Source organism: Agelaius tricolor, unplaced genomic scaffold (genome assembly GCF_023055355.1).
Source record: "Agelaius tricolor isolate 1412-34295 unplaced genomic scaffold, bAgeTri1.0.p SCAF_15, whole genome shotgun sequence".
Classification (NCBI taxonomy): domain Eukaryota; kingdom Metazoa; phylum Chordata; class Aves; order Passeriformes; family Icteridae; genus Agelaius; species Agelaius tricolor.
In genome coordinates, this window is record NW_027269275.1 from 6036203 (window position 1) to 6061318 (window position 25116).

General features: G+C 39.7%; 1 protein-coding gene across 1 annotated transcript in view; it reads left to right on the forward strand.

Annotated features, from left to right (window-relative positions):
* The window catches only part of LOC139596220 (neural-cadherin-like), a 62030-nt gene that overhangs the window by 14642 nt on the left and 22272 nt on the right, over positions 1–25116 (forward strand). The window contains exons 2-19 of the mRNA XM_071440276.1: positions 398–595; positions 1674–1899; positions 4291–4495; positions 6176–6287; positions 7470–7719; positions 10479–10621; positions 12964–13136; positions 14124–14292; positions 15073–15243; positions 15770–15942; positions 16950–17117; positions 17311–17560; positions 17658–17785; positions 18664–18850; positions 19579–19722; positions 20781–21064; positions 21571–23185; positions 24245–24338. Of these exons, the coding sequence (XP_071296377.1) occupies positions 398–595; positions 1674–1899; positions 4291–4495; positions 6176–6287; positions 7470–7719; positions 10479–10621; positions 12964–13136; positions 14124–14292; positions 15073–15243; positions 15770–15942; positions 16950–17117; positions 17311–17560; positions 17658–17785; positions 18664–18850; positions 19579–19722; positions 20781–21064; positions 21571–23185; positions 24245–24338 (4690 nt within the window). The remainder of the gene's footprint in view (positions 1–397; positions 596–1673; positions 1900–4290; positions 4496–6175; positions 6288–7469; positions 7720–10478; positions 10622–12963; positions 13137–14123; positions 14293–15072; positions 15244–15769; positions 15943–16949; positions 17118–17310; positions 17561–17657; positions 17786–18663; positions 18851–19578; positions 19723–20780; positions 21065–21570; positions 23186–24244; positions 24339–25116) is intronic.

Sequence of the window (25116 nt, forward strand, 5' to 3'; positions counted from 1 at the left end):
GCAACAAGTATTTAACTTGCAAAATTCAGAGTTGCTGTAACTTTGCATGAACAAAACATTTGATGCTTTTTTTTCCTTCTTCAGAAAAAGAATACACTTTTTAGAAAAAAGTTATTTAAAGTTTGAAAATTTAAGAATGTATGATTTTTCCTAAGAAGAGATCTCAGAAGAATGTGATATGGGTGGCCCCAGTCCTGCAGGTCAGCAGTGCTTGTGCTGGTTATTTCTTCCCCACATTGCTCCTGGATGCTGTTCATTGCAGAAGAACTCCAGGTGTTTCTGGACTATGTGCCAGCAGTACTGCAGGAAGTGCACACTCAGGTCCTGACAGGTTTCTGTTACTCTCAGTGCCATGAAGAGCTGTCTGATGATTTCTTCCTTTTGCTGTGACCTTTAGGGAAGGACTGGTACCTGGTGCACGTGTCACTTACTGTGACAGACGTGAATGACAACGTCCCTGAGTGGGCCATGGAGCCCTTCCCCTTCCTGGCTGTGGTTTCCCCCGAGGCTGCAGGAGGGACTGAAGTGTACAAGCTGCTTGCTGTGGATGCAGATGAAGGGATCCATGGAACTGTAGAATATTTTCTCTTGGAAGGTAAATTTTAACCCTCCCATTCCCTGAGTATTATGCCTCACTATTGTGACTTTTTTAGCCTCAGCTTTCCCTTCCTCCTGCAAAAAGTTCATAAACCTTCACCTCTGTGTGTGAGAAAAAGAAACTTTTATTGATGTATGGATAGATTTCTTTGCAAAGTTGAGCTCTTGCCCATTTATATCCCTGGGTATGATGGGGAATGGAGCAGTCAATAATCCCAAGGCTTTGGCAAGGGGTGGGAATGAGGACTGTATTTATGAGACAGGCTGTGGAGGAGTAGTGTGTTGGGTGGAGAGGAGGGTTAATGTTCCTATCCCTTGTGGGAGTCATGCTTCTGGTTCATTTGTAACAAATTTTTAAAGGTCTGGGTTGTGCAAAGCTTGTACAAACTCAGTGAGAGTATTTTGTGTGTCTCCTTTTAAGAAACTTTAGTAATATTTCAAAAGTGTCTGAGCAGATGAGGAGCAGCAATACCTCTCCAGTGGAGAATTTCCTGATAAGGGACACTTGGGGTCAAGAAACAGCAAAGTTTGGAGGATAAAAGAAAGATGGAAAGAGACTATTCAGAAGAGCCTGAAGTGACAGGACAAGGGGGAATGGCTTAAACTGACAGAGAGTAGGTTTAGGAGGGATATAGGGAAGAAATTCCTCCCTGTGAGGGTGGGGATGCCCCAGCACAGGGTGCCCACAGAAGCTGTGGCTGCCCCTGGATCCCTGGAAGTGTCCTGGGTCAGGCTGGACAGAGCTTGGAGCAGTCTGGTCTCATAGGAGGTGCCCCTGCCTGTGGCAGGAGGTAGAATGAGATGGACTTTAAGGTCCCTCCCAATCTAAACTATTTTATTATTCAGTGATAAAGAAGAGTGATAATTGTCCAGAGAATGAAGTGGAATTTTGAAATGCAATCATGAATGATAAATGTAATGACTGATATGTAAGTTCTAAACAAAGTTTTCAACCTTAGTGTGCATGCTGATCCTAAGCCAAAGCCAACTTGGGAATTGACACTGTATTCTCCTCCTAATTTTAATCCAATAAACATGTTCTCACTGATGACAATTTGTGGACATGTTCCTTCCAGGTGGTGAAGACAGATTTGAAGTTGAGAAGGACACTGGCTGGATTAAAACAACAGGTTTGCCACTGGTGAGGGACAAGGAGTATTTGCTGACTGTACTAGCAGCAGATCAGCTTGGAAGCAGAGGATCCCCAGCCTCTGTTTCTGTAATTGCTGGATTTCGGCCACCACAGTTCACCAACATCTCATACTTGGTGTACGTTCCTGAGAGCACCCCGCAAGGAGAACCGTAAGTACAGCTCACAGCAGGGCAGGGAGCTTGTGTCCTGCTTTTGACCTCTCTTGGATCTCCCCAGAGCCTTGGTATTGTTTGTGAATCATAAATAAATACTGGGAGAAGCAAGTTAGGTCTCTTAATAGAAATGATCCTGACACAGTTTGATGTTGTAGTGTTTTAGTCACCCTTTTACAGGGAGAGGTGCTATTGAATACTTGTGCTTTCTTACTTTTTGAAATGATATGGAAAGGATTAGAAGTTGATTGTTTCTTAGCTTTCAAACAAAATGCAGAATACAAATTAGCATCACTTCATGAAGAAAGATATCCTGAGTGAAAGAATATATTAATTTTACATGTCAAATTTGGAAAAGTGCCTTCACCACCAAGAGAAAATTGGAAAAACAAAGATTCTTTTTCCTGTCTTCAACACAATGACAAACTGAGCTAAAATGAAGATGCCACAGAACTTGTTATTTTCCATCCTTTGTATTCTCCATCCTTTGTAGAACCATGTCAATTGAAATATCCCAGAAAATGTTAGTAACATAAGTCCATCTGAATACTCAGTCCTTTCTTTTCCAAACTGTTTTTTTCTTACAACAAATGTTTTCTCTTCCACTTGAATCGAGAATACTTTTGTCCAGTCAATGTGTTCCTTCTGTGGCAGTTCAAATATTATTAATATTATATTATCTGTGGTGCTAATGTTGAGTCTGGAACATTCAGTTTTATAGTGTCCAAATAACTAAGGACTGTTAAGATTTAAAACAAAATCTTAGTAGAGAACAAGTTGTTTTTTTTTTTAAACTGCAATAAAATTAAATTGCACAGGCATAAAAGAAATGGAATAACTGCAAAATACTACAATGTCTAACAGGTACCTGCTGTCTTGGGTTCAATAATGTTTAGAATTAAAAATAAAATTATTCATAACTTTTTATCACTATTAGAAATAGGTTTGCACACCTTAGATGATAGTAGATTAGTCAGTTGATCAAATGACTTGGTAATATCCGAAAGGAATGAAGTATTTTGTGTGGTTATTACATCTACAAAGGTTTGAATAAACACAATGAAAGTGTGACAGTTGTTTCTGTAATGTGTTGTCCAGAAATTGGACCAATTACCCAAGTATGCAGGTGTAGTGGTTTGGTTTGCCAAACCAGAACACAGTTGCTGTCATGCACTGAATTTCTGGGTTTGGGATTTCCTAATTAGAGCCTGATTCAAGGCTGCTGCTGAGCAGAGGATCATTACCAAACCTTTCCCTTCCTTTGGTCTGCCTGTCACACCAATGAGCTACAGCTGCACAGGCAGCCTGAGCTGAGGAGGTACAAGGATAAAAAAGACAATAAAAGTTTTCAGTTGGGTTGTTAAATGTGCTCCCAGCATGGCCTTGAGATTTTCAGTACTGGCAGGAAAGGAGAGGTGGCTTGAACATAGGGCAGGGAGCTGGAAGGAGAGCAAAATAATTCCTGTTGGCAGGAATGCAGTCATGCACCAGCTGAAACTGCCTGTGAGACCTCAGCACAGGAAAATAGGGGAGAAAAGTGAAGAGAGATAATGACCCACAGCAGTGCTGTCCATTGGTTCAGTAGTGCACCAGAGGGAAGTCAGGTACAGCAGCATGGCAATGCAAGGGGGGGAAATGGAGTTTGCACAAAATGAGTTTGTGGTTTTTGACTGTAATTGCCACAGGATCATGTTGGTGTGTTCTCCTGGGAGATGGAGTTCTTTTTCCTAAGAAACTTTCATGTTAAAGCAAAAGAACTTGAGGAATTAGTTTTCTGGCTTAAATTCTTTAAAAATATTTAGTTTTAAGTTTCTTCTTTTACTTCTTGTTGTGGGTGTTTCCACTTGAAGGCTTTAAACACATTGCACTTCAGTGGAAAAAAGATAGTGTCAGATGAGATAAAAATGTGTTTCCAGTGTAAGCTGTAACACACACTGCTGCTAGGGCCTGGCTTTTATCCTTTTGCTGTTATCTATTGGAACTTTAGGATGCTATGACTGCAGCAAACTTACTGTGCTGTTATTAAAACAAATCTTTTTCATCTTGCTTTATCTTTTAGTTTCCTGCCTGAAAACCATCACTACCACAGAAGGAAGTTGAAGTAGGCAATTCAGTTGCAGCAAAATTTAAATCCTCTGTTCCTGCATTTTTAATCCTTACTGTGTTCTGCTTCCAAGAATCTTTATCTGTTTAACCCCAAGGTGATAGAAGCACTGTGTAACAAAATGCTTGAATTTGGTGTTTAGATACAGCTGTCACTGACTTCACTGAGGATACCTCTGAGCAGACCTGCAGGGTTGCACCATCATTCCTGATATGCATTGCTTTTGTCATATTTTTCAGAATGTTATGTCCTTGAGTCCTCTCTTTTTATTTCTTTTAATGCAGCTTTCTTACAGTCACTGCTGTGTCATTTCAAAAGAAATCCCTGAGCTACAGTTTGCTTACTAATCCTGGGGGTCTGTTCAGCATTGATGGGGCAACAGGAGAGCTCAGTCTGACTCGGAGTGTGGATTATGAAGGAGACCCCCACCAGTTCCTCCTTTTGGTCAGGGCAGAGGAGAGTGAGGAGCAGTTCAGCACTGCTGCTGAGGTAGGTGTTCCCCTCCAGCAGCCAGGCTGCATTTCCATTTTCCTTCATCCTTTGGAATCTGGACAGATTCACCAGGAGCTCCAGTTTCCCCATGCTGACTGTTTTGCTGTCCATTTCAAAAGTTTCTCTCTCTGGGGAGATGTTGAGGATTGGTACTCTTGTATTTCACTCCTGCAGATGCTCTAAAGGCTGTTTCTGAGGGATCAGTATGCCACCCCATCCTAGATCCCAAGCCTTATCTGGTAACACATGGAAATGGGTGTGGCCAAGCCAGACATGAGGTTTTGTTTTACTCTACTTTCATCAAGTATGACGTACATTTGAGATAATTCCACTCTGAAACAAAGGCAAAGCAAATAATTACTTGTTTTGTATCAAGAACACAAAGTGAACTCATATAAAAGAAAGTAATAAAAATTCACTGATATTAAAAGCTGATGGTTTGTGGTATTTTAGAAAGCTGTTTGACAGCAGAAGTATTTCTTAATATAGTTATTAGAGTTATTTGAATTCAGAGATTCACTGAGCTAGGAAAAGCATACTATATGAGTTTGTTCCTGCTGCAGGAAATAAGATAGGGAGCTGGAGATAGAATTATTAGGATCAAGTGTAAGGACACAGAGAGACAGGAAGCAGTATGCCAGTGTAACAAACACTGGCTGTAGCACACCAGAGCTCAATAGTTTCAGCTGACCCTTGTGTACTACAAGATGAAGAATGGTAAAATATGACTCAAAAGAGGATTATGAGATGATTTTACAATATGTTTTGCCTTGAGGTAGTTTAACTTGTACCTGCTTTACACTGATGCAACCTCAATAGTTGAGAGAGCAGCTCTAGTTCATGCACAGCTGCTGTGCAAGGCTCATGGAATGCAGCTCTGCTTGGTGCTCTGTAATGCAGAATGCCTCCACTGACTGCATGAGGTGCAGCATGAGCCCCAGAAAGGCTCCTTTACACACTCCTTACTGCTGGGAGTGTAAACTGTGGACTGGTATTTGACACAGGAATAAGAAAGCATTTGTAAAGATGTTAGAGGCAAAATTATATCTCTCACTTGGTTTTCCAGAACCATAGAATATCCAGAGTTGGAAGGAACCCACAAGGATTGAGTCCAGCTCCTGGCCATACACAGACACCCCAACAATCCCCCCTGTGCCTCAGAGCATTGTCCAAGCACTCCTTGAGCCCTGTCAGGCTTGGGGCTGTGATCACTTCCCTGGAGATCAGTTCCACTTATATCTGATTTGTGCTGCTGTAATTAAATTCAGAACTCGGTCTTAGAGATTTATAATGCTAAAATGTAATATGCTTGGCAGAAGAGTTTTTAGTGTTACAAATCACAGAAGTGTTGCAAGATAAGATAATGGAAAAAGGGTGCTTGGCAAGCAGATGGTGCATTTCCCTTTAAACTAGTAATAAGGAATAATCAATGGAGATGAAGGGTGAGTGGAAAACATTGCTGCAGGGTCAGGGGCTTGGCAATTGCTAGTATCTTGGAATGTAATATTTCAGTGGCACTCAGCAGAAAAAGAGCAATCTAAGAAAAATGTCTCATCCTATAGCTGCTGAAGACTTCAAGGATGTTTTTGGGAAATTCTTCCATGGGGTATTTCCAGAGTACTGAGGTCATTCCCTTGATTCACTTTGCTGTTTAACATTCCCCTCTTCTCCATTAAGGTTTTGGTTGTAATCACAGATGTGAATGATTGTGCCCCTGAATTTCATCAGTCGATTTACAGCAAAGTCGGTGTTCCTGAAACAGTTCCTGTGACAACTGCACTTCTCCAAGGTTAGTGCTCCTGAAGCCATTTATTATGTTCACTGTATTTTTCTCCCGTGCACCACTTAGAATTCCGTTCAGAAAGCAAAATTACTTGTCCCAGTGTGGGTTGTTGCAGCTCTCTGAAGGCAAATGACACCTTGTAGATTCATGTCAGAGTTATTTACTGGTGCCACAGCCCAACCAATTTTGGAGGACAGGAATGCAAAGGAAACAGATTTTCTTTGTGGATCAGAACTTTGTTGTGGCTGGTATTACAGCAGCAGGCTCATGGTAGCAGTCTTGCTACATTTTTTGAAGGAAGAGAGTGATCCTGGATCAGAAGTTATGGACACCTCAGCTCTCCTTCTCTGCCTGTCTCTGAGAGCCCTGTGTGGGCTTGCTGTAGGAGTTCTGCTCTCTTGCATTAACAGCTTCTTGTACACTTTAACTCTTCTGTGTGAGGTTCTGTTTGGATGCTTGACAAGAAGACTTTGCTTCTTCCCAGGTAGACCAAGAAGTTGAGCTTCAAGTGCTGGTGCTCTGTAAAATGTAGCAAGAAAACAAATCTGTGTCTATTAAACAGATGTACAAGGGCCTTGTATTAGTCTTTAACCCTTACATAAACTTTCTCTAAACTTGAGGGGGGAAAAGGAAATTCATCTGCTGGAAAATTGCTTTTCCCTAGTAAATAGGCTTTTATAACCTCCTAATTGTTCTGCTTAGTGATTTCTCCTATACTAATGGTAGTTTATTAGTCACTGGTCTGGTAGCTGTGCTTTTAGCATAGATTTTTGTAGGTTATGAATAGGATCTGACAAACACATAATGGGCATCAATTGAATAATATATGTAAATATCCCATCTTTAATTTCCCAGTGTATGATCTGAGTGATTTTGAGTCAGCAGTGTAGGTCAGGTGGACATGAGAATATACTTCTCTCTGTGGGAATATATCCTTGATGGTACAGGACTCCAACAAAGTCAAGATCTAGCATCTAAATTCTCCCAGGGACTTAACTTTTGATTTTAAAAATTACTTATTTTTGAGTAAGGGTTAGTTCACTAAAAAGCACAAGGGACAGCAGAGTTCTTGACTGATTTCAAACACCACATACCAAGGCAAATCCTGCCTCAGAAGCAGTAAATGCACTTAACATTCCAATTCACTAACTTGGATCTACACAATGCCTTTCTCTTCTCTTCTCCCAGTGACAGCCACTGACTGTGATTCCAAGGAGAATGCCCAGCTGCTGTATTACACTCTGAGCCAAGACTTCAGCATTACTGCTCATGGCACTGTTTTCCCTGCCACACGGTTGGACTATGAGCGCCCAAACCACCTCTATGAGTTCATCATTATGGCTGTGGATCAGGGGGAAGAGCCCAGGACTGGCACAGCAACTGTTAGGATCCATGTCTCCAATGTGAATGATGAAGCACCTGAGTTTTCTCAGACTATGTAAATATATATTCTTCAGACTCTGTTATCTTTTACTGTTGCTTTTTGTATTTTGTATTTTTGCATGGCTGATCACAGAATGGCAATTGGCTTTGGTTCAATCCATGCTGAGAGCTAGTCTGACAAATGTGAGCTGATATTATGACTCTGTAACTCTCAATTTAAAAAAGGTAGTATATAAACAATATATCTTATTACATTTTTTATTTATTATTATTTATTATATCTCTTTTATGCACTTTTATTTTTTCCAGTGTGTGCCGAAAGATATGGTGCAGTAATTTCAGATTATACAGTTCAGGAGCATCCCTCCACCACCAAAGGAAATCAGGCAGAAAAAACAGGCACCAGAGTTGTTGCCATCAGCCTCATCTAGAGACATGGGGGAATTTTGCCTTTTAATTAGGCAGTTTAAACTTAGAGTCAGCAGTCTGCATCCTTGGTTTATAGCTGTCAAAGAAAAATGCTTAGATGACACAATCCTAAATGGCAACTGAATTACAAAACCCACAAGATAAGTGCCATTAAGTGGAGTTCACTTAATTTCACTTTCCATCCCCTACAAATTGCATGTATATATTTTTTTCTTCTAAATACATGTAAGCACTTTTCTTCCATATCTGGGACTCAGCAGCATCCGAAGCAATTCCAGAAGTGCTAAAAACTTGCAGTGATGTTAGAGGCTTAGTAATGGAATTTCCAGTCAGTTTCTGCACCAACTTCTACTCTTAAAAGTAGAAGTTGCCCAGAACAAAACCAAAGCAAAGATTTCAGTGATGTTAAGCTTGGGGTTTAGCTGAACAAAACATCAAAGCTTTCTGACAGTCCTTGTTTTATGTGCAGATAACCTCTGGCTTCAAAATCTTGTGCCTTTCTTTCTTTTCTAAACATTGCTGAAAAGATATGACTTGGAAATTTTGATCTTTTGGAATTTATTATTGGATTTATCTATATTTTCAGATAAACCAGGTTATGTTTCTCACTCTTCCTATTTTTAATTTAATTTCTTTTACTATTCAGAGATATTGAATATTTATCTGCATCTGTTCCTAATACTTGAATCAGAAGTGAGTGATACTATTTAAGATGCTGTAAACATCTCTAACAAATTTGAAACAGAAAACAAAGTGTAAAAAAAATCCCTGTCAGCTCTTGTACTTAAAGTTTACTGAAGAATATGATTAAAATTAATATTATTTGAAATTACCAAAACTTCACAAGAAGCTTTTCTGTTCTCTGTGCAATAGCAGGGAAACTACTCTTGTGTGTATGTGTAGATAGGCGTTGGAATTGAATTCATCTCCTGGAATACAAATTATCTCAAGGTTTTTGTTAACTAGGCTTTGATTTTGCTTTATCTTTCCTGTTATGAAAAAATCCTCAACCCAGAGGTAAATTTCAGACAGAACTTAGTTGAAATTTTCCATGAAATGGAATCATTGTGAACATATGTAAATTGGGGCCTGTTGAGAGACTGTTTGCAGTTAATGTTGTGCTCTGTGGCAGACTAATACAAATCTAGGTGATGATGTTGTCCTTCTAGCCCTTTGTTCAAACAGATTTACAGCCCAGTATAAACTCATGATTCCTTGCCATGAGCTCTCTTTCATCACAGTTATTCTTTATCTCAGTTAGGAAATGCTTAAGGCTACCACTCTCTTTCATGTTGTCAGTTTTTACTTTTTCTTTTTTAAGAGATCTCTTCTGATCTCTGCTCTCCCTGTATTTCATGTAAAAAATTATCAGTATTACTGTTCATTTGCTATTGAGATGCACAGTTAAGACAGTGTCTTGAGGTTTGTGACTGAGCTAAACCAGAATGATTTACTTCTCTTACTCCATTGCATATAAAACTGGGGGAAGAAAAGAAGCTGTTTCTACGGAGGTTTCATGGAAAACACACAAATCTCTACAACAAAAGCGAAGGAAAAGGTTTCCTGTGCATCCATTTTCTTTTCCTTTCAAGTTTTTGCTATTCTCAGCATCTGGCCAGTGTGTCCATAAGCAGTCTAACCCAGTGGTGCATCTGTATTCTGGTGGATCCAGCCAGCTGCAGCTCCTCTTACAGCTGAGCTTTGGGGTATCTCCTGTGGACAGGCCTGGTGGGTGCTTAGTCTGCCACTGCTCAGTGCAGTCAGATAAAATAATAAATGTTTGGGACTTTGCTAAAGCAGGGGGCTTTTCTACTCCAGAGAGCATTAAGCTTAGGCTGATAATGCCTCTTAAGAGCTTACAATGTCAGTGATGTGTCTGGACTTGAGCAGAGATTTTTGTAAAACTGACATTATGCACATATCCTCCACATCTCACTCTCATCTTAGTCCTGCTGGGGCAAGGACTGCACTGAAAGTCTTTTGAGGGCTTCTGTCAGAAAGTGCTGTGATGGGAACTGCTTTAATTTAGCAAATGTTAGCCTGGAGTCTGTGCATCAGGAAGCTCATTTTTTTAATCTAAAAAAACCCACGTGAATTCTGCATTCAGCACAAGTCTTGTTGCACACCTCATCTTCAAGGCTGTTGAAAGTTTGGAGGGAAATATGGGGGTAACAACAGAAGGGTGTGGATGGTTGGATAGATCATCAATGCTATCATCTCACTGCTTAACAAAAAAGCATCATATCAGTATAATTGTATTAGAAAGTTACCAATTCCTGCAGTGCCCTTTGAACAGCTAGTTAGTAGGTGTTGTAAAGCTTAGTTCTGTACATATTATACCCTGGTTAAATTAATGAATGTGCTGTTGTCTGGGTTTTTTAACAGCTACAGGAGCTTTGTTTCTGAAGATGCAGGCCCAAACACACTGATTGCCACAGTTAATGCTGTTGATCCTGATGGAGATGGTGTGACATATGAAATTCTGTCTGGGAATGAGAGAGGGAACTTTGTTATTGACCCTAAGAAAGGTAATTGTCTATTAGCTCTTTACTGCTGTGGTCATAATGTGGGTTCTGTTGTGATGCACCTTGAATTTGGTCTTATTATCTGAATAAACTGAATAGCATATGCTATCTTTGAAGCTTAATTTTAACAAGTGCAAGGGAAGAATGCCTATACTCTCTTATAAAGATAAAAAATTGTATAATTTCCTCAAATCTGTGTATAATTGACCTCTCTTACCTGTTCAGTGTTTGCTTTCAGTCAGTAACTTAATAGAGGGCATTATTATAGATAACAGGTAGCTTAAGAGACAGTAAATTAATAGAGAATGTTATTATTGATAACAGGGTGACATTCCAAAATGTCAGACAAGTATCTGAATAGAATTTAATAAAAGAAACTGGACATCTGGGATTTTAAATGAGGCTTTTCCCACCCCATGCTTGGGTCTTGGTCCTGATTATGCTGGTGAGAGCAAACATTTCCTGGCTGGATTTATCTATGTTGTGCTGACACAAAATGAAGTGTTTGTAGGTGGAATGAGACCCCCACTGTTATATTTCAGTGAAGATAAAAGTGTATAAAATCTGAACTAACCAAGTGTATTTTTCATTTAAGATTAATCATTCACATGACCAGTGTTGTTTAGCCAAGAATACTGCATGCATGAGAAAAAAAGATGTGTGGAGAAATACTTTGCAGTCTAAGGCACTTGTTCTGAAATGCCAATGTTTACATCTTTTTAGTTATTTTCAATAGTCACATATTTTCAAAACATGAGAAGAAAAAAGGTTCCCACCACATTGGTGTCCTCATTAGGAAAAAAAAAAGTAAATGAAATAAGTGCACAAACACCAACATCTGAGTAGGTTGGCATATCCCTTTAAATTAATAGGATTTATTTGCTGTTGATTGCTTGAAAAAACAGAAGAGGATGTTTTGAGATTGAAACAGGCAAACAAATTGAAATCCCATTGAAGGATTGAAGTAACTTAATTAACTTCAGTTAAACTGCTTTGTATTTTGAACTGCAATCAAAATCTGAACTTAAATTTTCCAAAGCAGAAGCATTGAATAGATAGGAAGGAGCAAGCTGCCCTTAGATATTCCTTCACTTTATTTCATAGAGTTCACTTAACATGAAATTTTAATTTCAATGCAATCATGGTTTTTGCAATATTAATATAAGATTCTGAAACATTCCCAAAAATACAGTCTGCAGGTAACTTGCAAGCATTGAATCATTACCCTGAGTTTACTATGAGCTCCTTCCCTTCCTTTCTGACTTAAAAATAGAGTTGCAGGTTCCAAGAGTTAAATTTCTACAGATGCTTGGGCATCTGAAGAGGAACAAAGGTTTTGAAAGTGTCTAAAAGCTACAGCATTAATAGACATGACACTTCTGAAGACCTTTTTCGTGAGAAACAGATTTTTTTGGTCAGAGCATTTCAACATTTGATTGATAGCATCTCTTGGGATTAGCTCCACAGTTTTAATATAGAAAATCAAATATAGGTACATTTATACTTTTTTTGCCAATTAATTCTATAGTATTTGAAACTTAACTTTAGGAAGATTAGCATTTTTTCCAAAACACTTTCAGGCTGTTGTTGCTGAATAAACCAGTAAAGGTTTATAGAGTGGCTTACAGCAGTTTCTTTTCAGGAATGATGTCAGGGGAATAGTCTGTACCCTCTTGTAGAAATGTGGAGGTACTGTGGAGAAGTGTCAAAGACAAGTGCTGCAACTAAAACAATACATTTTCAAGCAAATTTAGTGACATTGATGCTGTGAAAATACTCTGTTGTGATGACAATTGTGATTATTCCTGATGAATAACAGATGTGATGGATGGTGGAGCAGAAGAATGGCAGCCCCTGTCTGCAGGATCTCTGCAGGCAGCTGTGGTGCCCTCTGCATTTTGCATTTCTGCCAGTGCCTGTGTGTCCCAGCCAGCAGGCTGTGTCCTGGGGGGATTCTGAGAGCCACAACAGAGCTGTCTCAGCCTGTGCCTCTGTAGCTCAGTGCTGCTGTATCTGAGCTGCAGGAAGGTAAACTTGAAGGAGTCTCAGCTGAGCTGTGCATGGCAGCTGCAGATTGATGGAAGTCATTATGTGCAGGGCAGCTGAGTTGTGGCTGTAGGCTCAGTTTGCTCTGTGGACAAACCTGCAGACAAACCTGTTGTGATGTCTTTATTTTGCTTTAATGTGGGGCTGCAGTAAAAACACTGTAGTTAAATCAAACAGCACAGCATTATGCTTTATTGGTGAATAGGAAAGCCAGAATGCTTTGTTGTCATGTTCAGTAGTGAGAAGGATAATGGGAATGGGTTAATGCAGCAAAACCCCACAACCTGTTGTTTTTACAGGACTAGTTAGACTTCGTGCAAGCCCATTTCCTGAGCTGCAGGGGACAGAATATGTTCTGAATGTCACAGCTACTGATGATAATGCCTCTGGAGGGCCCCATCCTCTCACAAGTACTGCCCAGGTTGTTGTGAAAATTGATGATGTCAACAACAACAAACCTGTCTTTCAGAAGGTAAATATATGAGCCTCTGGCATTTGTACTGGACTGTGTAAAAATGTTTTAGCACTGTTGGCACTGCAGCTGATGAGCTGGTCAGGAGGTGCTCTCCTTCCCTCTGGGCCCTGTCTTCTTCTTTTCCATCCCTCCCTAAGGCTTTCAGGCTTTGTTCTGCTCTTGTGGCAGAACAGCTCCTGTGAGCTCCTGTCTGTTCCCTGAGCCACACCTCATCTCTGGCATTTCAGAGGGTGAGACCAAGTGAAACACTTCTGGAGATCCCATGTGAGCAGGAATCCACAGGGATAGCTGTCTGTGCAGTGGGCTTGTTCCAGAACACCTCTCTAAATTACACAGGTTTCCTTTGATGATTGTGTGTCTGCAACTAAAGAAAGAGAGAAGAATGAGTGTTTTAGCTTAAACAGTGAAAAATCAATTAGCTTAATTGTGAAAAATCAATGCTTGAATTTGGTTTCAGAATGTTAATTCATATTAAAGATCTGTTTTCTATATTCAGGTGTGGTACTGATAGCTCAGATGTTGATGAACAATGTTGCATATTTTGAAAAGTCAGCAACTATTCATGTCAGTCCTAGAAATTCTCAGTAGCCTCTCCTTGACAAAATTACTTTGTGTAGAAGTCCCTTTTTGATCAAAACAATTCTGTGGTTTGGGCAAGTGTGTGCCCTCGTTTTTTATTAGACCTTTGCTAATATAGAAAAATATTTGCATTTGGAAGCAACTTTAACATTTTCTCCAAATATTTTCATTAGATGGAGATGCTCAGTGGCCTCATGTTTTGTGTTGTTTGTATAACCACAAAATAGCAAAGGAAATTTAAATTAATCATGGTAAGATAAAGCTTTAACAGCTGAGCATGGCAATGGAAGTGTAGCTAAATAATTATTTTTTCCTCTGCTAGTATACTTTTAAATCAAATGGCAAGGGAAGTCCTTGATTTTTCTCTTTTTTAAATTGTTTCTTTCTTTTCCTCCCCTCTCTTAGTGCCAGTATTATCGGGAACATGCTTCTGTCCTGGAAAATCAGCCTTCAGGGACTGTTGTTCTGCAGGTTGAAGCCACTGATGCTGATGAAGGGGCCAATGGAATAGTGAAATATGGCTTGATGCACAGAGATGGTGTCCTACCAGCATTTAGCATTCACCCTGACACAGGTAAGAAAAGTCAGTGCTGATAATGGCATAGAGAAACCACCTGGTGACACTGTTGGGGAAAAGGCTTAGATAAAATCAGACTTCTTCATGCTTTTTCATTTGGTGTTTTGACTGCAGACCAAATATAAACTGTACTAACTGCATGAACAAGTCTTCCATAAAACTAAGTTTCATACATGTCCAGTACTGAACTAAAGCTGATGTTTTCCTTGAAATGTGGAAGTTCTGCTTTGTGAAGTAACTTGTGTCCTTTTGTAACTAGATTAAAAAACCCAAACAAACCTATTTTAAGTGTACATTACCTTGCAACATTGCTAATGGCATATAATTTATCCAAATTACAGCAGTCTTACAAATAGCAAAGGAACTAAATCTTAGAAGGCCAAAACTAGGTTCAGGCTGAATTTCTGGAGGATAAAAGATATGAAACATTCCTTTACCCTGTACTTACTGCTCTTCAAAAGAAATAATTTTTTGAGAAACTCATTTTCTTAGTTTGTACTTACCTCCATTTTCTAAACTTAAATTACACTTCCATTCTAATTCAAATTCCTCTGGTGTGTAAATGTAAGTGTAACTAAAGTTTGAGTCTGCCTGAGCAGTAAAATGTCAGCTGTTGCAATTGTTAAATCTCAGGGTTGGATCCTTGAATCTGATGTTATAGGTGTACTTAACCTACTGCATTGTATCCCAATGTATTGACAGAAAAAGAAACATCTGCATGAAGAATGTTGCCAGATGCACAGAATTTTAACTCTTTGATATTTAATTTGTTTTCAGGAGTTCTGACAACTGTTCAGGTATTTGATCGAGAAAAGCAGAGGGAATATCCCATCACTGTGACAGCAACAGATCAGGCAGCGGAGCCGCTCATTGGGATATGTCAGATCAATATTGTCATCCTGGACCAAAATGACAATGACCCCAGATTTGAAAACACCCACTATGAATGTAATTGAGAGTCATTGGATAGAGTTTCAGTGCCCTGAGTGTGAGCGTACCCCATGTCTCAGATTTTTGGGTTTTTGCCTATCCTGGCAGTAGAACATGTGACAAATTTGATGCATCAAGAGATGCACTTGGCTTATTTATTGCAGAGCTGTTGCTCACTGTAATATGTGTTATGTAACATGTACAGCCTTGGCTCATAGGCCTGCATTATGGGAAAGTTCCTTGAAACAATAGCCATGTCATTCATACAGAGCAATTATTCTGTGGGTTAAAATACAGTTAAAAGAAGTATCTTAAATAAGAATTCCAGGTTATGAATGGGGTAATATGAAGTTCAGATATAATCTGTAGCTCTGGAGTAATAGCAGCCCTTTAAAATACTCAGTGTGTGTGGCTATTGTTACAAGGAAGAGCAAATTATGCTAGAGTAATAATGTATGGCAGTTATTTCTTTATGACTTACTAAAATGTCCATGGTAGTTTAGGAAATTAATGATCAATTGGAAATATCCTTTCCTTCCATTAGATTTCCTTAGAGAGGACACAAGAGTTGGGACCAGCTTCCTGCGTGTTGCAGCCCGTGATGATGACTACAGCTCAAATGCTGCCATCACATATTCCATAGCAAGTGATGAACCAAATTATTTACAGATTAATCCTACCACAGGCTGGGTGTTTGTGAACCAGCCCATATCTCAGGTATGGTGCTTGCTTTCCTTTTTAAGCTGACTATTGCAATATATCATGGGAGGGACTGAGGTCATGAGTTTGGATTACTCCTCAGGTTTAAGGATCAATACATCTATTTAAATTAAACATGAGCCTAAGGCTTTTAGCTGCTGGGTTCATGGGCTGTGAATTGGATATGACCAAGCCCTGCTTTCAGCTGGGAAGCAGCAGCCACAGCAGTGCCTCTGAGACTTGCTCTTCCCATTTCTCAGGCTCTGGCATGCTGATTCCAAGGGCTGGAGGACTGAGGTCAGAAGCAGAGGAGCAAGAACCCAGGTGTAGCACTTTGTTGTGTTTACAGGCAACAAGTCAAGACACAAACCTGAATGGGAACAAGGGTGACATTTTGGTCCTGATACAGATTCCCAACTTGGCATATGTCAGTTGTGGTACATTAAGCATAGCTGTCCCTCAGGAAGGTGAAAGCATAATTCATGTAATTATCTAAAATTGATCAGTTTCAACTATTTCTAAATACCTACACAAGCATTTTGATACTTTCAGATTTTAAAGTAATTTGTTTTGAAATTGAACTATTGGTGTAGATGTCAGTCTTTAAATGGATACTTTTAATACTGAAATTGAACTTCTAAATAACTGACACACAAAAGTTTGGTGAAGGAGTATCCTTTTAATATATTTCCTTTAATGAATCTAAGAACCCTACAGACCTAATTACAAGAACTGTTAATAGGTAAGCTTAAGAACTCAGGGCCTCCATAAAGTGGGTTTTTTGGTTCTGTTTGGTTTTAAATTTTGTGTGATGTCTGCTTACGTTTATTGAGACATATAGCAAAATCTTCCAACCCTCCTAAGTAAAGTAAATAGAATTTTCATCAAATTTACACCTAGTTCATATTTTGAGTTCTTCTTCAGATCTTTTTCTTTTGTGAGGGCTATTTTTAAGTGTACCTTTAAATGTATGTATTAATTTATTTTGGAGGCCTGCTCAAAACCTTCTGTAATTTACTGTTCAGAAGTCATCTATAATTCGAGAGATTACTGCTACAGATGGAGGCAACAGGAGCAGTAAAGTTGAACTTGCTGTAACTGTAACCAGTGCAAAAAACCAGCCTCCACAGTGGGAAAGAGACAGCTATGAAGTTGTTATTCCAGAGAATACGACACGGGATGCCTCAATTTTGGTAAGATTTTTGTCTGTCTGTAGCTCTCAGGCTGCAGAGTAACTGAACATTGTTTATTTGCTTAAATAGTGAGCTTTTATAAGAGTTTTGTGTTTTGTAGCTGAATATCTGGGAAAATGAAAGCACAAAAGCTTTTAGAAATGTTGCTGTACTTGCAGAAGGGTTGATTACAGATACTTTTTGAACTGTGCAGACAATCAAAGCAACTTCTCCCCTTGGAGATCCCCGTGTCACTTACAACCTGGAAGAGGGGCTTGTCCCAGAGACCAACATGCCGGTGCGTTTCTACCTGACTCCAAACAGACACGATGGCTCTGCTTCAATCCTGGTAGCTGAGCCCCTGGACTATGAAACAACAAAGAGCTTTCAGCTGCGGGTGCGAGCACAGAACGTGGCTGCAGTTCCTCTGGCAGCATTCACCACGGTCCATGTTAATGTCACAGGTGTGTGAGCTGCTCAGTGATGGCACAGGATAATCCTGCACTGTTTCCCTCTAAAGTTTTATAGTTTTCTCTCTGTGTGCTCTTTTTGATGTTCTAGATGTCAATGACAATGTCCCATTCTTCACTTCGTCCATTTATGAAGCCTCAGTAACAGAGGGAGCTGAGGTGGGGACATTTGTCACTCAGGTGTCTGCCACTGACCTCGACCTTGGTCAGCATGGGGAGGTAAGAAAGTGGGCACCTTCATCTCCCTTGATGAAAGCTGTGGAATGACTTCTGCAGGAGCAATGGCTAAATACTCTAGAAATCTTCAACCAAGAAAAGGAATGACTAATAGAGAGATGTAGAATGAAATAAAGTAGATAATTACATGCTTCTCTGTGTTGCCAGGTGAAAAATGCAACTAAAACTAGTAGGTGTGAGGCAGAAAACAAAGAGGAAATATTTACACAGCCTGTAGCTTAGTTGAAATGCTTGCTGTAGAATTCCTTTGTGTGGAAAGTCCTACATAGACCTACAATGAGATTGGATAAATGGATGGAAGAAAAGCTCTGTTAAAAGCTTCTGTGAGTTGGAAATCATTGGCAATACTGCAAACTGAGTCCTTACAAAATATTGCAAGTTAACACCCAAAGAGGATACATTCCTTGCTGATTAAACAAATCAGCAAGGAATAGATACAAAAATAGATACATCTTTAGAAGAAGAGTGCAAACTGAAGTCAAGTCACAAAACCATGCAGATAATAGAGGGTAGAACATGGTCTGTGATCCTGAGCAGGTTCAAATGCAGCTCACCTGTGCATGTTGTAGAACTACTTGGGATCTTTAGCTGAGTTTTAGTGCTGCAGCACAAGCACTGTACAAACACATGCTAGTGAAATCAGGAGCTGATTAGACAAATTATTTTCCTTTACAGATCAGCAGTCAAGGAAGTTAATTGGCTTTAGACCAGATTGCTGGAGCTGCAGTTTTACCCAGCTTCCTTGGCCTGATCAAGTACTCAGACATGGGACAGTTCTTCCTCTCCTTAAGTGCTATTCTAGCTGTGAACTATTCAACAAAAGGAAAGTATCTATTAACAACTTCTTTTCAATCCTGTAGATAACTTACTCCCTGTTGCATGACAGTGGCAGAGACTACACCTGTTTTCGCTTGGACCCCCAGACTGGCTCCATTTACACCACCTCAGTGTTTGACAGAGAGGAGAAGGGCTCCTACCTTCTGGAAGTCAAGTCAGTGGATGGCTCTGAATCAGCTCGACCTGGAAAGCATGGGAAGCCAAACTCTGGTAAGGGACAGATGGCTGTGGTAAGTGTGATATTACTTGGATTGTGTCTGAAAACAGAAGCTCTGAAATACAAGATTAAATGGTAATTTCCTTTTTTTTCATGTCTTGTGGAAGAGTGCCTGTTGTTCTGATTTTGTGGTGGCTTTTTTACTGTTTACCTGTGCAACTGTTGTATCAGAGCTGGAAGATAAGCTTTACATGATGATCAAGCATGAAATAAAACCTATAGGCCTTCATATTAAGTGTTTAGAGAGTATTGACCAGCTGGTAAAGATGTGCCTGTTATCTGTAGGATGCAAATCTTTGGGCAGGGCAAGTGTTTCTCAAAGCACTGCATATGTATGGTATTCAGTTAAAAGTAATTATGGAGCAGGAATATGCAAGATAGAAAATGCTTTTTTCAACTGATCACCCTGCTTAAATAAAAAGTTAAAATTTTGTGGCTTCAGGACAAAAAATTATTACTAAACACTGTACAACTGTCATATTAGGTATCAATGACTCAATTATTCATGTAGTATACGTTTAAACAAATTGGATGTGACATATCTTTGATACCCTGTGCTTTTGAGTAATGTTGGTATAGAGGCAGCCCACAACCCTCAGGGTTTGTTTCTGTATTGCCTGCACATTTGTCCCCACTGAAGGCGCAGGCAGACAGGTGAAGGGATGGCAGCAGGCAGAAGTGGCACAGCTGGGGCTGAGTGTGTGGCTCCTTGTCTCTGCAGACACGGCGTACGTGCGCGTGTCCGTCAGCGACGTCAACGACAACCAGCCCGTCTTCGCGCAGAGCGTCTACGAGGTGAGCGTGGCCGAGGACCAGGATGTGGGATCCACCATCCTCACAGTCAGTGCCAACGATGAGGATGAAGGTAAAGCACTGCAGTCCCCCACAGCTCTCTCCAAAATATTAATCAGTTTCATTCATCTCAGCACTCCAAGGCATAGCTGGTGGTGTGAGAAAAGGAAATGTCTTTCTGTCCCTAGATTTTAAAACTTCTTTCAGTGTGCACTGCTCAGGCATGAACATTAGTTCACAACTGTGAGCTGTGAGGTACAATCTCTTATTTCAGGAGACATGCACTAATGTGGGATGATAGGAGATAATTTCTGTGCCTGCAGATACAAACTTTTTATAGACCAGATCATTTTCTTACAAATGAGAGCCAATAAAAATGTCCTGGTTAACTAGAATAAGTCAGACTTCATTTTAGTGAGATTCATTTGCTTTCTCTATGATGGACAGTATAGTTTGTGTTTGGTTTGTTTGCTTGTTTTATTTGAATCTAGACTTCCTAAATGCATATGATAAATTTTAGCTACACTGTTTTATCCACAAACCAGCCAGAAATTCAGTCACTAACAGATCAGTAAATGCTTCCATCTTTTGACCCTGGAGCACTGCTAATTCAGCTTCACTGTATGGTGAAACACTGCTTTTTTTTTGTTGCACAAGTCCCAAGGACTGTTCTCTGTGTGTTTGTGAAATGCAAGGAAATCCTGACTGCACTGGATTCCTCCCACTCTGTAGGAGGCTGAGGCAAATGTGGTGAAGGTGTACTGCAGAAGGATTTATGACTCAAGGAACTTTTAGTTTGGGACTTAGGCTGCCTGTAAATCTGCTCTGTAGTGCTGGACAGGGGACCTGATGTGATGCATATATGGCACTTCATTTCTACCCTCTAAATAAAGTCAAAACAGAATTATTACTTCATTGCATAGACACATTTTGTAGAGACAAACTACAGTTGGACACACCAGAACTGAAAATGCTGCTAAGTAATCTGACATAGCTGCATGTTTTAAAAGACCACAACAATGATAAAATAAAAATAATACCACTAATCGGTTATTGTGTGATTTGTACTTCATCTCACCATCAGTTTACTTCAAGAAATGTGTGTTTTCTGACACTGTTGGTAATTGACAGGAACAAATGCTAAACTACGGTATCAGATCACAGCTGGAAACACAGGAGGGGTGCTGGATGTGGATCCAGAAACAGGAGCCATTGTCATTGCCCAGCCACTGGACTATGAAGAAACAAAAATGTATGAGATCCACTTGTTGGCCTCTGATGGGAAATGGGAAGATTATGCAGTTATCATCATCAACATCATGAATAAAAATGATGAGGCTCCAGTTTTTTCTATCAATGAATACTATGGAAGTATAATTGAGGAACTGGATTCACTGCCAGTCTTTGTACTTCAGGTAGTGTATGCAGTTCCACAGATTATGATATTTCAATAAAAAAGCACAGATTACTGTGGTACAATTATGTTAAAAATAACTCAGCACATAATTATTGATGAAGTTTATTTTGACTAAGTTTTTTTTATCACTGAAGAGAAGAAATGGACTTTTGTGGAAAAAAATACAGGGATAGTAAGTGGGATAAACAGGATGGATCATTTGTTAATCCTGAAAAGCAAATAATGGACAACTTAAAGTAGCTATCAGAATGTAATATTTAAATTACCTATATGAATATGAAGAATATAATATTATTTTAATACTAAAATTGTTAACATTTTTAAAAATGCATATTTGCCTGCCCTGAGCTGTCCCTGGATTTGCTATTCCCTGGCATGCACATGTTAATACCATGCCATATGCTTTTGCTTGAACTCCTTTAGACTGGAGCAGCATATAGGATGTGATGCAATCACTGCATATTTCATGCTTTCCATGTTTGTTTTTTTTCAAAACTCTTGTAGGTTATGGCCAGTGATCCTGATAGTGGTGTTGATGGAGGAGATTTGAGATATTCCTTGCATGGGTATGGTGCAGGTGACATTTTCACAATAGATGAGAAAACAGGCAGCATTTACTCCCACAAGAGGCTGGACCGGGAAGAGAGAGCGCTGTGGAGGTTCATTGTGTTGGCCACTGATGAAGGTGGAGGAGGACTCACAGGCTTTGCTGATGTGATCATCAACGTGTGGGATATAAACGACAATGCACCCACGTTCTCGTGCATGCCTGATGACTGCAATGGGAATGTCTTTGAAAACTCTCCTGCAGACACCTTGGTCATGGAAATGGCTGCAGTGGACCGTGATGACCCAAACGTTGGTGTGAATGCTGTCCTGACCTACAGGATAACTGAGAATGTGAAGAACGAGTTTGGCACTGACATGTTTAATATCAACCCCAGTACTGGGACCATCCATGTGGCAGGAGGACTGCTAGACAGGGAGAGGACTGAAAGTTACTTCCTCACTGTTGAAGCAAGAGATGGGGGAGGGCTAACAGGAACTGGCACTGCCACTGTCTGGGTTGCAGATGTCAATGATAATGTTCCCAAATTCACAAAGAAGCTGTGGCAGGCAGCAATTCCTGAGAACAGTGCCATTGACTCAGAAGTCCTGCAGGTGTGTGCTACAGATGCAGACGTTGGGGAAAATGCAGACTTAATGTTCAGTATCATTGGGGGAGACCCAGATGAGAAGTTCTATATTGAGAATGACAAAGAATGGCAATGTGGCACTGTTCGACTGAAAAAAAAGTTGGATTTTGAGAATGCCCGTGAAAGACAGTTTAATCTTACTATTACTGTGGAAGATCTGGATTTTACTAGTGTTGCAGTGTGCCTGATTGAAGTTGAAGACTCAAATGACCACAGCCCAGCTTTCCCTTCTCAGTTTATTCAGACAAACCCTGTATTTGAAGATGTGCCTGTAGGTACTACAGTAACCACAGTGAGGGCTACAGACAAGGACTCTGATTTGAATGGGGAGATTATTTATTCTATAAAGTCAGACTCAGACCCTTTGAGACAGTTTGTGGTTGACCAGTTTGGCCACGTGGTTGTGGCAGGTGCCCTTGATCGTGAAGCTATTCAGAAATACGCTTTAGTTGTACAAGCTGCAGATCAGGGGACACCTGCCCGCACTGGAAGCGTTACAGTTTTAATTAACTTGCTCGATATTAATGACAATGGACCAAGGTTTGAAGCACCATACATGCCTGTAGTTTGGGAAAATACATTGAAGCCTGAGATAGTGCATATGAACCATACCTCAAAGCTGCTTCATGCATTTGATCCAGACGCTGAGGAAAATGGGCCACCCTTTACCTTCTCACTGCCACCAGAATATCAGAATTCCTTGGACTTTTCTCTTACTGACAACAGAAATAACACAGCAACTATAACAGCTTTGAGGTCCTTTGACAGAGAAAAGCAGAAGGTGTTTCACATGCCAATAATTATAACAGATAATGGGATTCCAGCTATGAGCTCCACGAACACCCTGACTATAACAATTGGTGATGAGAATGACAACTGCCATGAGTCTGGCCACAAGGAAGTCTATGCGTACAGCTACAAAGGTAAGTGCTGGCTGGATGTGAGATCAGATTCTGGATACTAGATCAGATTCATGAAAGAGCAGAATTTTAATTTCTTTCTTGCAGTCTGTTAATCTGTTTCTTTAATGGTTTACATACTTCAGAACTGCAGCTCCTGTTCTGTTAACGACTAAGTAAAGTTGAATAAGTGAAATATATTTGTTAAACTCAGACCTTAGTGTGTAAAAGATTATCTACCAATGAACTGTTAGCTGCAAACAGGTATATATTGAACTTTCAGTAAAAGCAGTATTTTTATAAACCCATAAAATCTATTTTCCATTAATGAGTGTTCACCTACAGAAGGTATTTTGCAGTTACATTTTCTGAGTTTAGTATGCCTAAATTGTAAAAAAGATGTGACCAGATCATACTGTAGAAATGAGAGAATGAAGCATCCAGGTTGGCTTGGCTCCAGATTTGAACCTTAAAAATCTCCCATGTTGCTGAACCTGGATTGTGGATTTCAAAAGTCTCTTTCCCTGAATTTGTTCCTCTTGCTGTTTTAGAAAAATTGATTGGATGTTCCACTTCTGTTCCAGCCTCCAAGGGCCTGGAAAAATCACCAAGACCTGGCCCAGCTCAGTGTCTTCCTGCCCTTTTCCTTTTCCCCCATCCTGTCCTTCTCTCCCAGCTGCACCCCATAAGATGCTCTCCCCCTTTTGCTGGATTCCACTTGTGTGCTCTTCAAAATAACAGAGTAGCAATGAAACATTTGGAATTAACTTCTGATGCGGTGATTTTTAATTTTTCTTTTGTCTGAGAGTTTTTTAGAGAGTTGTATTTATGTATGATTCTAGTGCTGTTTTGTGCTGTTTCCAGCTTTTCTTCTTTCATGTGGCATCTCCAGTGTGCTCACATTGCCAGAACTGGCAGATATCATATGACAGGCTATGCATTGTTTTAAGAATCTTGGATCATAACCATCACTAAATCGAGCAGGAGTCTGAAAATAATAAATGCAGTAATGAATGTCACAGAATATAAAGTGCACTGAAAAGCAAAAATTAAATGCAGATTTATTATAATTTATCTCAACAGGAAAATGGTCAACAACAGTGCTTGGGGAAGTGTTTGCACCAGATCAGGATGACTGGGACAATAAAACATTTCTCTCTGAAGGAAAACTGCTCAAGTGAGGATTGTATTTCTGTCAAAATGAGTAATATTTATCCTTCTGTAATTATTTTCTCACCATGTATTTCTCTGTGTTCAGGATGTGCATAAAGCCAGGGTTATTGAGTGTATTAAGGGATGTACCTTTCAAACGCTCTTTTTCTTTTTCACTTGAGTTCCTAGGTAGTAAGAAATTTTTGCATTAAATATTTTTTTCCAAGACAATGCAGGATCACACCATGATGTTGATTTTTAATCAGATGTCATAATTAATTTACTTTAAAATGCACATTCTGTAAGCTCCAATTTAAAAATAGACAGAGTCCTAACGCTTGCTTTCAGATGTTAGGGTTGTTGGAATACAAATCCTGAATTTAAAAGCAAATAATGGAGTAATTTCATCAAAAGTGGAAGGGAATTTGGTGTTCTCCTTTGATGGCTAAATTTACAATTTCATGTGAAAACCATGACTCAGATTAGTGGAGGGTTTTTTTCTGTTAATTGAAATGTTGAATAGGACCCTTAATTCCTACTTAGATATTATTTGTTCATATAATAAAGTGAGATGGTTTATGGCATAACTGTATGCCATGTGAAAGTGAATTTTAGTCTGTGCTATGACTAAAAGTTTAAAGCTTTATGTAGCCCAGAATTAAAGACTTTCTGTCCATCAGCAGCCCCTGGGCCTGTTTCCATGCTAAGAGGTCACTGTTCCAAAATAATGGTCATGGAATATTTCCATAATTGCTGATTACTGGCCCTTTGAGGTGTCCAATGAAGATGCTGTGAGAGATTTT